The 14,329-nt window shown below is 43.8% G+C and overlaps 1 protein-coding gene across 2 annotated transcripts in view; it reads right to left on the bottom strand.

Moving 5' to 3' along the window:
- The window catches only part of LAMP5 (lysosome associated membrane protein 5), a 13,134-nt gene extending 2,728 nt beyond the window's left edge, over nucleotides 1-10,406 (bottom strand). Inside the window, exons 1-5 of one of the 2 annotated variants that reach the window (XM_007452034.1) lie at nucleotides 9,838-10,079; nucleotides 9,133-9,305; nucleotides 8,631-8,762; nucleotides 8,402-8,507; nucleotides 6,850-7,038 (exon numbers count right to left, since the gene is read on the bottom strand). In XM_007452034.1, the coding sequence (XP_007452096.1) occupies nucleotides 6,850-7,038; nucleotides 8,402-8,507; nucleotides 8,631-8,762; nucleotides 9,133-9,305; nucleotides 9,838-9,901 (664 nt within the window). In that variant the 5' untranslated portion in view covers nucleotides 9,902-10,079. Of the gene's footprint in view, nucleotides 1-6,849; nucleotides 7,039-8,401; nucleotides 8,508-8,630; nucleotides 8,763-9,132; nucleotides 9,306-9,837 lie in introns of both variants that reach the window. The other variant, XM_007452035.1, reaches the window with a different exon arrangement.
- Nucleotides 10,407-14,329: the final 3,923 nt, after the last annotated feature.

Consider the following 14,329-nt stretch of genomic DNA (forward strand, 5'->3'; position numbering starts at 1 on the left):
CCCTCACCCACCATTCCAAAATCCACAAAGCTCTAGAAACCACAGGTACTTTGTATCATTCATGTGGCAGCAAAAGCTGGCTGCTCTGATTCTCATTTCTCCTCCTTAGCATGAAGATTCATGTGTTTCACTGCAGGAAACAGATCCATTAATCTGTGTGCTTACAAGAGCTTCCCTGAGTCTTCTGGGTCTTATACAATATATGGACAATGCACGGTATTATCTTCCTAAAGTCCAAAATTATTCTGAATTCTGAAAAACATCTAGCCCCAAGGGTTTTAGGTGAGAGATTGTGAACCCATAAAAAAAAGACACACATTCCCCTCTCAGGCTTAAGCCACTGTCTTCAAACTCTGCCTTTGACCCCCAGGAAAAACAATATTTTACATTACAACCCAGAACATACGTATATATACATAACTAAAATCAAAGTGTTATAAAACAATGGTTTTCCTTACTTTGTGCCTCTAATAATTTATCCTCTGTACTATTCTCTTTCATTTAAAACAGTGCTGGTCATGACCCACTAAAGCAGAAGTTATAGTCTTTTTAGTGTCAGTGTGATGAAACTATACCCCTTCTCAGAATACTTATGATTGCATAAAAATAAAATACATAAGATTACAAAGAAAACAAACTACACTGAAGTTCATCTATTAAGATATTTTAAAATAATATGAGGGACAGTTATATATATATTTATTAGTACGCAGGTATACTGGCTGTGATTGCGAAGTAGGGAGAAGCATCACTGTTACTTTGCAAGATCTGCACAAACATGTGGGAAGAACAAGACTATTATCTATATTGGTGACAAAGTCATAGGTATGACTAATACTACTGTGGGTTGTTACCTTTATTTATAATTGAAGGAAATGTTAAACATTAATTAGAAATTAAAGAAAATAAAGACGTAAATGTTTCCTATTGAAATTTACAGACCCCTTGAATTCTATACACAAACCCTATGCACTCCAGGGTTATGATCCTGTGCGATGAACTGATTATTCAACCCACAGATTATAGAGCAAGGACAGCTCGATCTCTGCCTGGGAGAAGAGCATCCCTTGGCTTAGCCCAGCTCAGCATCTGGCTTTGGGTGCTCAGAGACCCCTGACTCCCTGTTCATCTCCACAGGTCTTGGGGTCCCTCACATCTCTGCCCTGGCTGGAGTTACAAGTCTAGAAAACACAAAACAGAGGCCCAGGGTGGATGGCCCATGACTGGAAAAAGCAACAACCATCCTAGTCATTGCAAAGAACCAGATGAAGACAGATCAGACAAAATTGTGTAACTGCCAGCTGCCAGCTCAAGTCCCCTCCACCATAAACCTGGTGAGCCCAATTCAATCCTGAATCATCTTAGGTTCTGTCTTCTAGACGTGTGTTTTATTTTGTTTTGTTTGATGACCACAGCATTTAAAAGTTGTATTTACTCCCTGAGGCAAACAAACTCTAAAAGCTCTTAATGAAAAGCAGCTCCAAACGAACAGCATTGAGATGGGCCACGGACCAGGAGGCAAGCTGATTTCTTTCTCCAGGTCTGCTAGCACCACAGACTTTTCTTGTTGGAGAAGGTGGGCAAGCCTTTTGCTGGCCGTGCTTCTCTCTGCTGTCTGATAGGGCAACTGTAGGGAGGGGTTTGCCCCTCTTTCCATATCTTCTCTGGACTGTCTCGGGACTCCTATAACCTCAGCAAAATGTATTTTGTGTACTGAGAAGCTGTTAAGATGAGTGGGCTTTGGAGATCTTTGGCTGGAGACAAGCAGATACTCTCACCAAGATGTAAGCACAACAGTAAATAAGAAAACAATTACTGATTGATGCCACTGTGTGCCAGGAACATCCCTGTGCACAAGGAAGAGCTGTATAAACTCTTACCTCTTCCCCACTAGCCTGTAAGCTCCTCCAGGGCAGGGAAAGTTCCTATATCCCAGTACTGGGTGTACTGGTGTACAGACACCGACAGGGTCCTATGACCTTGGTATTCACCATTCCCACCCATTCCAATGGGCTTTCACTACAAGGCAGGTTAGACATCCTGGAGAGTCAATGCCACCCTTCCCCACCCCAGCAGCCATCAGTGGCAGAGGGGAGTTGGAGGGTAACTCAGGTGGGAACCATACTTTTTCCCAGAAATTCCAGCAGTGTGAGCCCCGGTGCCCACAGTGGTAACCTGCTCACTTATGCACCTGTACTAGCTTCCTTGCCTTCCCACCTCACTTCCCCACTCCACTAGCAGTGCCTTCTAGAACCACCTAAATAAACTACTTGCCCTTACATACTTATAGAGGATGTGCTTCTTGGGGAACCCAACCTAAAACACTAGGCTTCAGAGCAGTAGCAAGAACACAGAATGCTACGACTGGCTGGCTATGTGGCCCTGCGCTAGGCCTCTGTATTCCAGCCCTCGACACAGTTCTCTGTGGTGTTAATAACAGGATTGTCTCCCTCTGGATGCTTCCCAAGGAGGCTCTGAGAAGGAGCAACTACTCAGGTGGCATGTTTCTTGGCTAAGAGGTGCCATGCAAACCAGAGGTGTACACAGCACTCTGGATCAGCATCGGCACACCATGCCCTGGTTTGCAGCATGGCAGCCAGTCTTGGGGTGCTCAGCTAGGGGTGATGTACATTCATTTCCACTAAAACACAGATCATTTGTCCTATAGGTCTGGGTAAAATACAGATCAGGTGGTATCTCCCAAACACACTGTTAGAAACAATGATAAGCTCATGAATTCAGAGCACCCGACAACCTTTCTGAAGATGGCCCCCTGCATTCACATGTTTGGTACAGTTGCTCAGCTGCAGCAGCTGAGGCTTGGAGAGGCTAAGAGCACAGGATCTGATACCAAAAGACAGGCTCCTGTCCCAGCGCTGGCAGCCACAAGGAATGCAGTCTTGGCCAGAAACTTTACCCCTAAGCCTCAGCTTCTCCACTGTAAACAGGGATCTCAGTACCTTCTTCACAGGTCTCTTTATTTGTTTGTTTCCCCCCTTGAGAATTAAGACGGGCCCAGTCTATATGTGGCGGCTTAAATGCCCATTGAACCTGAGTGTTTTACAAAGGGGCACAGAGGCACCTTCGTGTTCTATTACGTTTCTTTTGTCTTTATGCGTGAGAGTCGCCTTTAATTCAAGCCATTAAAATACTCAGGCTGATCTGTTCCCTCCCAGTGATGCATCCTCCATGCTAGCACAGCCAGAATTCTCCTGGGGCCTCAAAGGGACTCACTACCAGGAATGAATTGTGGAAGGACAAGTTACCCAGCACCAGCTGAGACACATGGACTGCCTTGAACTGCAGGCTGAGAGTTGCCACACCAAGTGTACCTGTTATAGAAATAAGCTGGCCTCCATGGATTGGCCCCTCGGTGGTTTATATTTTCACTGCAGGCTGAGACCTACATCCAATTATGTTTTAAAAAAAACAGCCCAAACAGACACGTTTAGCCATTTAGGGCCTGTATGCTTTGCATACAAATCTCACCCAACAGCTGTTACCCACTGATAGGATAGATAAGGCCCTAAGCTTCTGCTGCCCCCCGAGCTCTCTGACCCAAAGACTCCTCCCCGTGCTGCTAAGTGACATCACCTAGACCCATAAGCCCCCTCCTGACACCCCTCTCCCTGCCAGGACATCCCTTATCCTCCTTCCCTTTGGGATAGTGGTCCCCAGGGTGCTGTAAGCCTTCTTCTGGACGGTCCCATGCTGTGAGGGGCTTTCCTTACACAACCTGCCCAAGTGCCACCCAATGAAGCTTGTGTGTTTCTGCCTCTCATGGTCATATCATATTCCTTGATCAGCTCAAAATCCCTCAAATCCCCCTACCGACAGTTTGCCATGGCCAGCAGTATCGGCAAGGAGCTTGCTAGAAATGGAGGCTCTTGGGCCCCGCCCCCAGACCTACGGAACCAGACTTGACTTGGCATGTTAACAAGGTCACCAGAGCTGTGCACAGTGATCTGGAGCCTATGGGCTACTTTCATTGGGGATCAGCAGAGTAGCCAAGCTCAATGGTCTAAAGGGATTTGTGTGATAAATATGTCATCCCCATCTGGGCTGCTCTCAGCCTCTATGAGTGTCCACTAACCCATTTCACTGACCCTTTCTTGCTTTTCTCAGAATCTATGAAGGAGGCAGGTGGGAGACTGCAGACTGCCAGGCATGACCCCCTTACACAGGGAATAGGCTCTTCATTGGAAGCCCTTATGCTGCAGGTCCTGCTTGCACATGACAGAACGCATGTACACAGCACTGCAGTGGGCGTCAGACATATGACCAGGTGCCCTCCCCACCACAACACAGGCAAGCTTCACTCACACACACAGGCATAAGCAACACATCAGAGCCTCTTTCTATTCTGGGGAGTGGGGTCCAAGTGCCAGGTCCCGAAAAGGCACTCCAAAAGGAATCTTTCAGATTCCACCAAATCAAATAAAATGATCTCTTACAAAACACACTGGGGACAGGTGCTGAGAGGCACAGACAGGAGGAATCAGGAACAAAAGGAGCCCTGCCACACAAAGGCACATTGATTCAGTGAGTGATCCTGAATAAGGCTTGCCTCCTCCCAGGAGTGTCAAGGCTTGAGCCCCAGGGCACCATACAGGAGGCAACACCCTAATTATTCCCCAGAAAAGCCTGGATGAGAGAAGTGCAATTTGCTTGTGCTTAATATATCTGCATTTAGGAAGTTATACATGCTTACAAACTGTCTAAATCTATCTATTTAAGCCCTGGAAGTGGATAAAAACTGCTTTTTATGCAAAAACATCATTAAATCTATGCCAAGAATATCACTGATTTTTAGGAAAACAGCTCTGTCCTTATTCAGTACTCATTTACTCTTATTTTGTACACAGTTCTAACATCTATGAGATCTGATTTCTCCATTCATAAATGACTATAAGCAGCACCTTAGAAATAACCCAGAGAGGGTTAGGGTGAGATTGTGATAAGGAACTAGTACAAACAGCAATTATAGCACCAGTAGTACCAAGAAATGAAGATGTGTCTAAAAACCATTGACCAGAAAAACACAAAGAGTAACTAGAGACGACTGAAAGTACCTATACAAACTCAGAAGTATCTATGGTAGGGACCCTGGGGACTATGGGATCCAATATTTTCAAAATGAATTCTGGGCCATCCATAATCATAAGTCCACTTACTTTTAATTACATTTAATATTTTCAGTTTAAGAAAGACACTGTTACATTTTATAAATACTTTCATAATCAACAGTAGTTTTTAGTATTAAGATCTTGGTGTTTAGTTTAGTTTCAATTTTGTAGAAAACACATTAAGATGGAATAGTCCATACAGGTAAGAGCCATAGCAGGTAGGCATGGCACTGCTGTACTAAATCTATTAAATTCTGATTTGCCTGGCTTTGAAGCATTTGCAAGTCTCTATTAATTGAGCCCACAGCTTCGGAATATCAATTCAGCCAAAGTTAACAGGGCATCTGCAATGTGCCAAGCACTGTATTTGGTGCTAAAAATATAAAGATGAATAAGAAGGAGGCCTTTTTCTTTAGGACAGTTTAACTTAGGAATTCCTAAATGCCTTCTGAATAAATCATGGGGGGAGGGATTCTATTCCATATACTTTGAACGGGAGGGGCATTTAATGAAAGCTGGACTCCTTGGGACTGATTTAATGATTTGTGTGTGACCCAGGTGGGGATTCCCTAATATCCTACACATTCGAATTGTTGTATTCACCTGCGGACTGCCAGCCCAAAGGTGGGCATCCATAAAGCAGTCAGAATCTCTCCCTATTTCTTAACCACAAGGAATAAATGAGAATATCAAACTGCTTTTAACAACCTCCTCCAGACAATAGAGTGAGAGAGAGAGAGAGAGAGAGAGAGAGAGAGAGAGAGAGAGAGAGAAAATGAATGGAAGAATTCACTTAATCCACTTGCCCAGAGTAAATTGTTGCTAGATTTGGACAAATTGCAGAATGTGAGTTCCTCTCCTGTCCTTCTGGGATGCAGAGAACCAGGAAGATATGGGCGCCCTGAACCTGCCCCAGCTGGATCCTGCCTGATCCCCTTCCAGGGCTCGCACAGACTGAGAAGAAGCCTTCTTGCATGCCCCAGAGGGAACAGATCAGGGACCTTGCCTCCTTGGAACCTCATGGGTGTCCCTCCACACAAAGGTGAGAGCTGGACAGAGGCAGGTCTTCATGAGTCTCTCTCTGTAACCTGTACACACACACACACACACACACACACGCGCGCGCGCGCGCACACCTCTATTGCATTCTGGTCACACAAAAACTTAGACTCACAGTGGTAGAACCTAGGGCTGGAAGTGTCTAGAGACCATGGTGAAACTGAGGCCCACACAAGCAAAGGCCCTTCTCCAATCCACGGCTCTCGCAATAGCTGCTTGGGATTTTTACCTGCCTTTTCCTTGGGAAACTTGCATCAAAATTATATATTTTTTTCAGCTGACTTTCTTATCTTTCTCCCTATCCACTTTCCTTTTTTGGCAAGGAGGGGAGGAAGGGAAAGATGAAAAAATAAGGGAAAAAAGGAAGGGAGGGAGGAAGGAAGAAAACAGAGAAAAAGAAGGGAGAGAAAGAGAAAGGAAAAGAAGGAAGTGAAGGAGGAAGAGAGAGAGGGAAGAGGAAAGAGAAAGCCATTGCAGTTGATACAATTCAGTTTGTTGCCTTTAGTCTTTGAAAAATATTATAGAGAGAGGCAGTGCCATGATATCCTAGAGAAAGTCCACGTGGTAACAGCCTGGTACCCTGGCAGGTTGCCTTCCACATCCACCTTGAGGTCAGCCTTTGCTTCCTTCCTCTCCCTCTCCTTCTGCCTCCCCACCGACCTACCTTCACTGAAGACAAAATCAGAGATGATGTCAAAGGGCTGGATGTGGACCGCAGACAGGATCATGGTGACTGTCTTCTGTGGATCACTGGAGGCTAGTGAAATGGTCTGCTGAGCTTGACATTCATAGGACTTTCCAGCTGGGGTGACCAAGGCAGAGAGATGATGCGAGTTGGCTGTGTGTTTCCCGGCTGCAGGGAAGGTCCAGAGCAATGGTTAGGCCCCTATAGGGCTGGCAGAACCCTCGTTATGGTGATCCAGATAGTTGACCTTTGTCTCTTAGCCCAGACCCCTGCTCTGATCCTCTGCTGACATGTTGTGTTGCCTTGCCCGGCTGGGGTTATGCAAATGTGAATGCACCCATTCTTTCATGAGCATGGATTTCTTAAATATTAATTTGGAATTTCCTTTTGGAAGAATAAAGTGATACCTAAAACCTCAACCCTTTTTACTATATAAGACCTAACAACAGAGATTCCAAAGATCCACAACGAACAGTGATTTGGTAACCTACACCTCACACTGGCCTGCAGAAAATAAAATATCTTCCTCACAAAGCATGGCTGCTGCTAGTACTCTGAGCAGATGCCCTTGTACGCATACATATTCTTTGGAAGCCTGCCTCACCCCTTTTCCTCCTTTTCTGGATTAAGGTTTGTTTGTTTGTTTTTTTCCCTTTTTTTGGTCTAATTTAACTGTGTGAAACGTTTGAATATGAATTTTGATGAAGAGACAAAATTGCCCTTTTTACTGCGATGATAAGGGGTGAAACGGAAAAGATGACATATGTATTCTTGTACATGCTCAATAAAAATCTTTTCCCAACTCAGGTGCCCAGGTGATGGAAGGCTTCATTATGAGTAGATCAGACAAATTACAAAATAAATACATAAATTTAAATGTGGTCTTTGTTGGTGCCTGCAGATCCCAGCATTGTTACTTGGAGCCTAGATATCCCTTGCCACAGTTTTTTTGGAGGATCCGGGTAGTTGTTGGAGTGATGGGCATGAAAAGCTAATAAATAAGGACATGGTTCAGAATCCACTCTGGGGTGGCTGCAGTGGATGACTGAAGATTGCGGTGAGGCCTGAGCAATGCACCAAAAGATCTGAAGGCCATCAGATTCTGACCCAAAATGAAAGTCATACTGTCCCCCTTGAAGTTTTAGTGCATAAGAATAAAAACCGGGGTGCAGAAGAAAATAAAAATACAGCTTTGTCCTTCTCTGTGCTTCTTTAAAGGACAAACCATAAGAAAGCCATCCTGAAGCAGCCACAGGAAGACAGTCCCTCAAGAGACATCTCATCCAGGATCAGGTGATGGGTGACAGGCTGGTCCTCAGGCCCTGGGTTTCTTGCCCATCTACAAGGCCTGAAGGCCAGAGGACCCACCCGCGCTCCCGCTTGCTTCCTCCACCTTGGAAAGCAAGCCCAGGGCTAACTTGGCCTGGGAGCGCAAGGCCCTGACCCTGAGGAATTTGGCCTCCAAGCCTGAGATCCCTGCAGTGTCTGCGCTTCCCGGGCTCCTTCCCCAGCCCTGCTGGTCTCTACTCACCACTGACCGCGTCTTTAAAATGTGTCTTCTCCGAGGAGTCATAGACAAACTGGACCTTGCTCAGCCTCCACGTCGCCTCGGGTCCCTTGGACGTGTTGTGACTTTCCTGCCGAGCGGGGCAGGCGCGCGTTAACAGCCCGAGCAGATCTGGGTGGGGAAACGGAGGGGCGACCCCTACCCACACCCACCCGGAGTCTGCAACCCCTCTGAGCGCCCCACTAGCAGTTACCTTTACAAACAGCATTTCGAGCGCATACGCGCGATCCACCCAGAACACCTGCAGCTCCGACTCGTTGTGGCCACAGCGGCCCTTCACCTCAGCTCCCCGGGTCAGTGAGATATCAGCTTGTTCCGTGATTAGCTGGGAACACAGACGCCCCGCACCCCCTCAGCGCGCGAGTCCCAGTGGGGGCTGTAAAGGGCAGCGCGTCCAAACTCCGGGTCGCACGCCTGGGCACTCCTTTGCGCGCGCGCTCCCAGGTCCAGGAACATGCGGTTAGATGCTCTGCGTGCAGACCCGGCCGTTAGGGAAGCAGAGAGAGGGATTTACTTTCAAAGCAGGCGGGGCGAGCAGAAGGCATTACAAGCCTGAACCCCCATGCAGCATTTGGGAGCAGCCTGCAGGGTGCAGGGGGGAAGGCGGGCGACCCAGGTCTTCACAGGGTCTTGAGGGAAGGTGCCCTTTGTCCCTGGAGCCCTAGGAGCAAGCTGCGAGGGAAAAAGTGCCTTACATCTACATAATTGCTGGCCCACACATCATAAGGGACAGTAAATTTGGCTGCAAACTCTGCCATGAGACACGTCGTCCCATTTTCCCGCACCACAAATATATCTTTTTCAGGGTTAGTGGAGAGGCCTGAGAGATTCTCCACTTCTTGTTCTGCCATGATTCGAGCCATTGTATCTGCAGAAAACAAACAAAAAATCCTATCGGTTAGGGGCTCAGCGAGCCCACGCGTCTCGGGCACAGGGGTGGAGAGACATGGAGGTCTTCGGGCTTTGGGCTGCCCAAGTTCCTTGCTGGCTGCAGGGCGCTCTGAGAGCCGTTTCGCTGACCTAGCGCCAACAAATTCGACTTCGTTGCTGTTAATTTATAATAAAAATAAAATTAAAAAACATTTAAAGCCTTATTAATTTGTAATCCGACTGGCCTTTTTCTTCATCTTAGGCTTTTAAACCAAAGCTTTCTCGCCCGTGCTCTGAGCCCACGAAGCAGGCCTGTGCAGCATCGTGTCTGGGATTGGTGTACAAGTGTGTGGCTCTCTGGGGAATTCCCTGCCACTGAGGGGAAGGTCCTCCCCTCCTCCCCCCAAAAAAGAACAAAACCGCCAAACATTAGGGCCACGTTTTGACCTTAAGCTAATGGCTTTACTGTGCCAGTTCTATTCTCCGCAAAGAGTGCACCCTGCTCTGGCGGTTGCCAAAACGCTACTCACGGAAGAGCATCAGAAGAACTCGAAGTCTATTCACGCCGAGAACGGCTCTTCCTCGGAGATCCATTCTCGCGGAGCAGAGAATAAGGCCAGTGGTGCTGCTGCAGAGGCCGCCCGAGAGGGAATCCCTCAAAGTCGCCGCTGGAGTGAGCCTGAGTGAGCGAGGGGCGGGGGCACCGAGAGGGAGGAGGGAGGGAGCGCGCGTTCCGTACGCACTGGCGGACTTGGTGTGGATGGAGTACCGCACCGACCCGGGCAGGGTGAACGCTAATGGGCTCACTGCAGAGGAAAGGGCCGCGTGGCGAGGGAGCTGTCCACGGCTGCGAGTGCTGAAAGGATTCGGTTGTATTGCTGGAGTGATTGTGGCTGGGCTTGTGCAGAGCTCCAATGAAATCTGGAAAGGCTAAAATTCTCCCTGAGTCTGTTTCCTGCGCTGCAATTGCATCCGCAAAGATGATTCTATCCTGAGAAACTTAATAGCACCCTCTGACTTATTCAATATCCCTACCAGTATAGTGATTAGGTGGTGAAGACATCACACCACTGGAGTCCTGGCTTCTGAAAATGCTTCTAGCTCCTGAAGGAAAACGGTGGAGCACAAATTGTTGCTGCTTTGGGGGAGGAGGCGTAGGCAGGAATAGGGAAGGAAAATGCTATGGCAACAGCTTCCTGCATTTGGAGACATCGCCTTCTCTCCCCTGCTCTCACGAGCTCAGGGTTTAAAGTTAAACTGATGCCTCCTCAAGTGAGGCCGTTAGTCAATGCAGTATGTCTATTTGGGCTCGTTTTTTGTGAGTTCTGTTCTCTGATTGCATGAGGACTTTGAACTCTGGGGTCACCTACCCTCGCTCATTATATTGTGACTACTCTGCTAAGAGGAATGTAAGTGAACCCAAAGTTTGTGAGGGTTATGTAGCATCTTTTAGGACAGTCCTAGTTATATACACAAACACACACACACTCATGCACACATATAATACTCTACAGCCTCTAGTGGGACAGAAAAAACAAATACTACTGGGCTAATTCCTATATTTACACTTTTTAGTAGCTTGCTTGATTTTTAAATGTTTTGCTCCAAAAATCAGAATACAGCACTTTCAGCAATAGGCATACTGTCCTAATCAATTGTAGTGATGTCCAAATATTTTATTTCTTAGCGGCAATTTCATTATATGAAAAATCAACAATATAATGTCATAAAACAATGTCATAATAAGGGGCAAATTGCAAAGTATTTTCATGTGCATTGTCAAATTTGATCCTCCCTACAACCTTAGAAGGTAGGCAAGGGAAACTATACCTTATTGTTGTTGTACATACGCCAAAATTGAGGCTCAGAGAAATTAAATGACCTTCCTCAATGTCACATGGTCAGTAAAATTAAAATAGAAAAATCACATTATTTAACTTCATAGGGATCATTTTCATTTTTCTTTATATAATACTTTGACTCTAAAATATACCATATGTTGATTTCCATTAAAAAATCTTTATTCAGTGACCAAATAACAAGCTAACACCTAAGATCTCTAGCTCACATTCCTGAAATGTATAGAGTGCTGTTTTAAGTATAATAATATTCTGACATTATGCTTGCCACAAAGTGTTTATACAATTATTTTTTCAAACCTGTTCCTATATCAATAATGAGATCAATAGCAGCTCAAATTATGAAGTAATGTTTAAATCAATACTATATTTTTACATCTTTATTTTTATCTCTGTATTTTGATATTTCATCCAAACATTTCTCAATAACTTTATATAACTGAATATATATAGAAGCACTGAGGCAAAATTGTGATTGATACAAAGGCAATTATTATCAGTTGACAGTGGAATTTGTAAAATTTATATATGCCTCATGATTTGTCATGTTAGCAATTGTTAATAAACACTTATTTTCCTGTAGCACTGTAAAAATTAGAAAGCAATGAGATATAGGTAATGGAACATTTATATATTCTCTTTCACTCTCTCCCTTTAGTAGTTAAATGAGGAAAGAAATGAATGGATTTCAGTCCAGGATTCACTATTTATTTTTTATGATCTTGTACAGATTTTAGTGTTCCTCACCTAAGAAACTGGGATAATAGCTCAGGGGATATCTTGTTAGGCCAAGTGAGCCAATGAGTATAAAAGCATTCAAAAAAAGAGACAAATTAATTTAGACCATAAGCATTAACTGAGTACCCACTACTTGTACTATGTTTGGTAATTTGGAAACCCAAAGATAAACAAATACCATTATAAAGTAGAAGAGATATCTGTAAAAGTTAGGACACTTTCTCTTGTGACACATTATTGCAGATATCTTAAATTATAAGTTGTTTAAAAAGCAACTGAATTAATTGATGATTAGCTGCTTTAATAATAAAATATTAGATGGGACATAGCATTGGTCATGAATCTTAAGTTGTTGTAGTTGATTTACAAATCAAATGGTGATTCCTTTGGAAAATGGTTTCTTTCCATACCTGACATAAATGATCTCCTTGTTGACCAGCAATTGAATGAGTCAAAAGAAAAAAAAAAGGAAGCAATTTTAACTCCTCTTCTTGGGAGAATCATCTTCAAAGCATAATTAATTTAAAATCCCTTTTGGTATTTAATCTTAAACATAGCTTTACAAACACCCATTAACTTATTTGTCTATCTGTAGTGATTCTTATGTTGCAATAGGAGTCGGGTCATTATACCTACAACTTTCACCAACATTAATTAAATACTTTCTAATCATCCTTTAAAAAACTTCAGTTCTTTAAAATTACTAAAGAGATAATAAAGGAGAAAAACGTACCATTAAATCATAGTAACAAAGTTTTCCAGGATCCATTCCATTCTTCATTTCTTGAGTGGGAGAGAAAGTAGGAGGAAAAAATGACATAAACATGTACATTCATGTGGATGATAGCTGTGTCAATTTTCATCAATGCTGCCGGCAGTCAATACAAATGTCACCCAAGTGCACTGGCTTTTGAATCTCTTCTCGATCCTCTAAGTCCTTCAAAGGATTCCCTTCAGTTCTTGTATTTACTTATTGAATTAGTCTTTATGAATCTCATGCATGTCATTGAGTGGTTACTGTTTCATGGATGTGGAAGAAAAGACCCACTGTATGTATAGAACTTTTAGTTTGGATGAAAGAAAATGAGAGGAAACGTGAAGATGTATGGTTGCCTGGCACAATGTGTGCACAGATGTTTAAAGAAAGAAAAAGTAAGATAGCCATCCCAGGGTGGGGTGGAATTGACCAAGGAGGCTTCTTGGAGAAGGAGATCTTAAAGAAGTGGACAAATTGATCTAAGGTAAAAGATAAAGAAGGGCAATGCAAATGGAAGAAAAATATATTAAGTAGGAGAGTCAGTGCAAAGATGTAATTCTTCATTCCTCCATATTTATCAATTTGCAATAAAGAAGAAATTAGACCACCAAATCCACAGTGTCTTATACATAACCTTTATTTAACTTCTTTATTTGGTAATTTACCCATATATGGTATATGCAAAAGAATGGCATATGCAAAACATTCTAAATAAAATTAAATATTCAAATTATTAGGTGTATCTCTTTATACTTGGTTGCACAAGCAATTGACTTGTATCTGTAGAATGAAAAGTGGAAAGCTAAGCTTTGTTGCAGCTGAAATTTGGCTTGTTGATATTTCAATCCAGTTTACAGTGAAATGTAAAAATGTACTCTGGTGCTGCTGTTCCCACCACCACTAATGCTCTCCCCTGACCCAGCACACACACACACACACACACAGATAAGGAAGCACACATGGATAAAGGAAGGAGGGATAACTGAACTGGACAAGATGCACACAGCCCTTACGCCCAAATTACTAGTTACCAAAACCTTTTCTGTGCTCAACTTAATCACTGAACAATTATTTCATTTAATTTAATCACTGCCTTTGAAAACCTTTGAAATCCTTTTGGGATAGGCATTGAAAAATAAGTATACATAAAAATATTTTGTGCATATATTGGCAAACCCTAGAATATGTGGAAAGAATCAGAAAATTAAGTTTGGCCCTCTGATGCACTCAGCTTGCATGACCTTGATGAAATTTCCCTCAGCCTTCCTGTCATTGGTCTCTCCTGCAGCTAGTTTAAAGAAACCAAGCTATTTCTGCAATGAGGGTAACCAGTGGAGAAGACAAGGCACCAGAATAATAGACCTTTCATTGGCAATGTATCTTCATGCTAAGTTCTTAGAAAATGTCCTTTTATGAACTCATTTAGGATAAATGCCTTCACATAGGAGGGAATGCAGGGCACAAAGTCTCTCTAAAAAAACTACCTGAATAAGCAGATGGTGAGGCCAGGTGATCATTCCTGAAAGGTTCAAGAGCACAGGAATTATTTTTATCTCTTGAGCCAGTAATTAGTTAACTGTTTTTAAAACAGTTTATGATAGCTACCGCTAGCTTCAATGTGTAAAATTTTAGGCTACTGAGTACAATCAGTCCTCTTGGTTTTCCTGG

The sequence above is a fragment of the Lipotes vexillifer genome, unplaced genomic scaffold, assembly GCF_000442215.2.
Source record: "Lipotes vexillifer unplaced genomic scaffold, Lipotes_vexillifer_v1.1 scaffold257, whole genome shotgun sequence".
NCBI classification, from domain to species: Eukaryota; Metazoa; Chordata; class Mammalia; order Artiodactyla; family Lipotidae; genus Lipotes; species Lipotes vexillifer.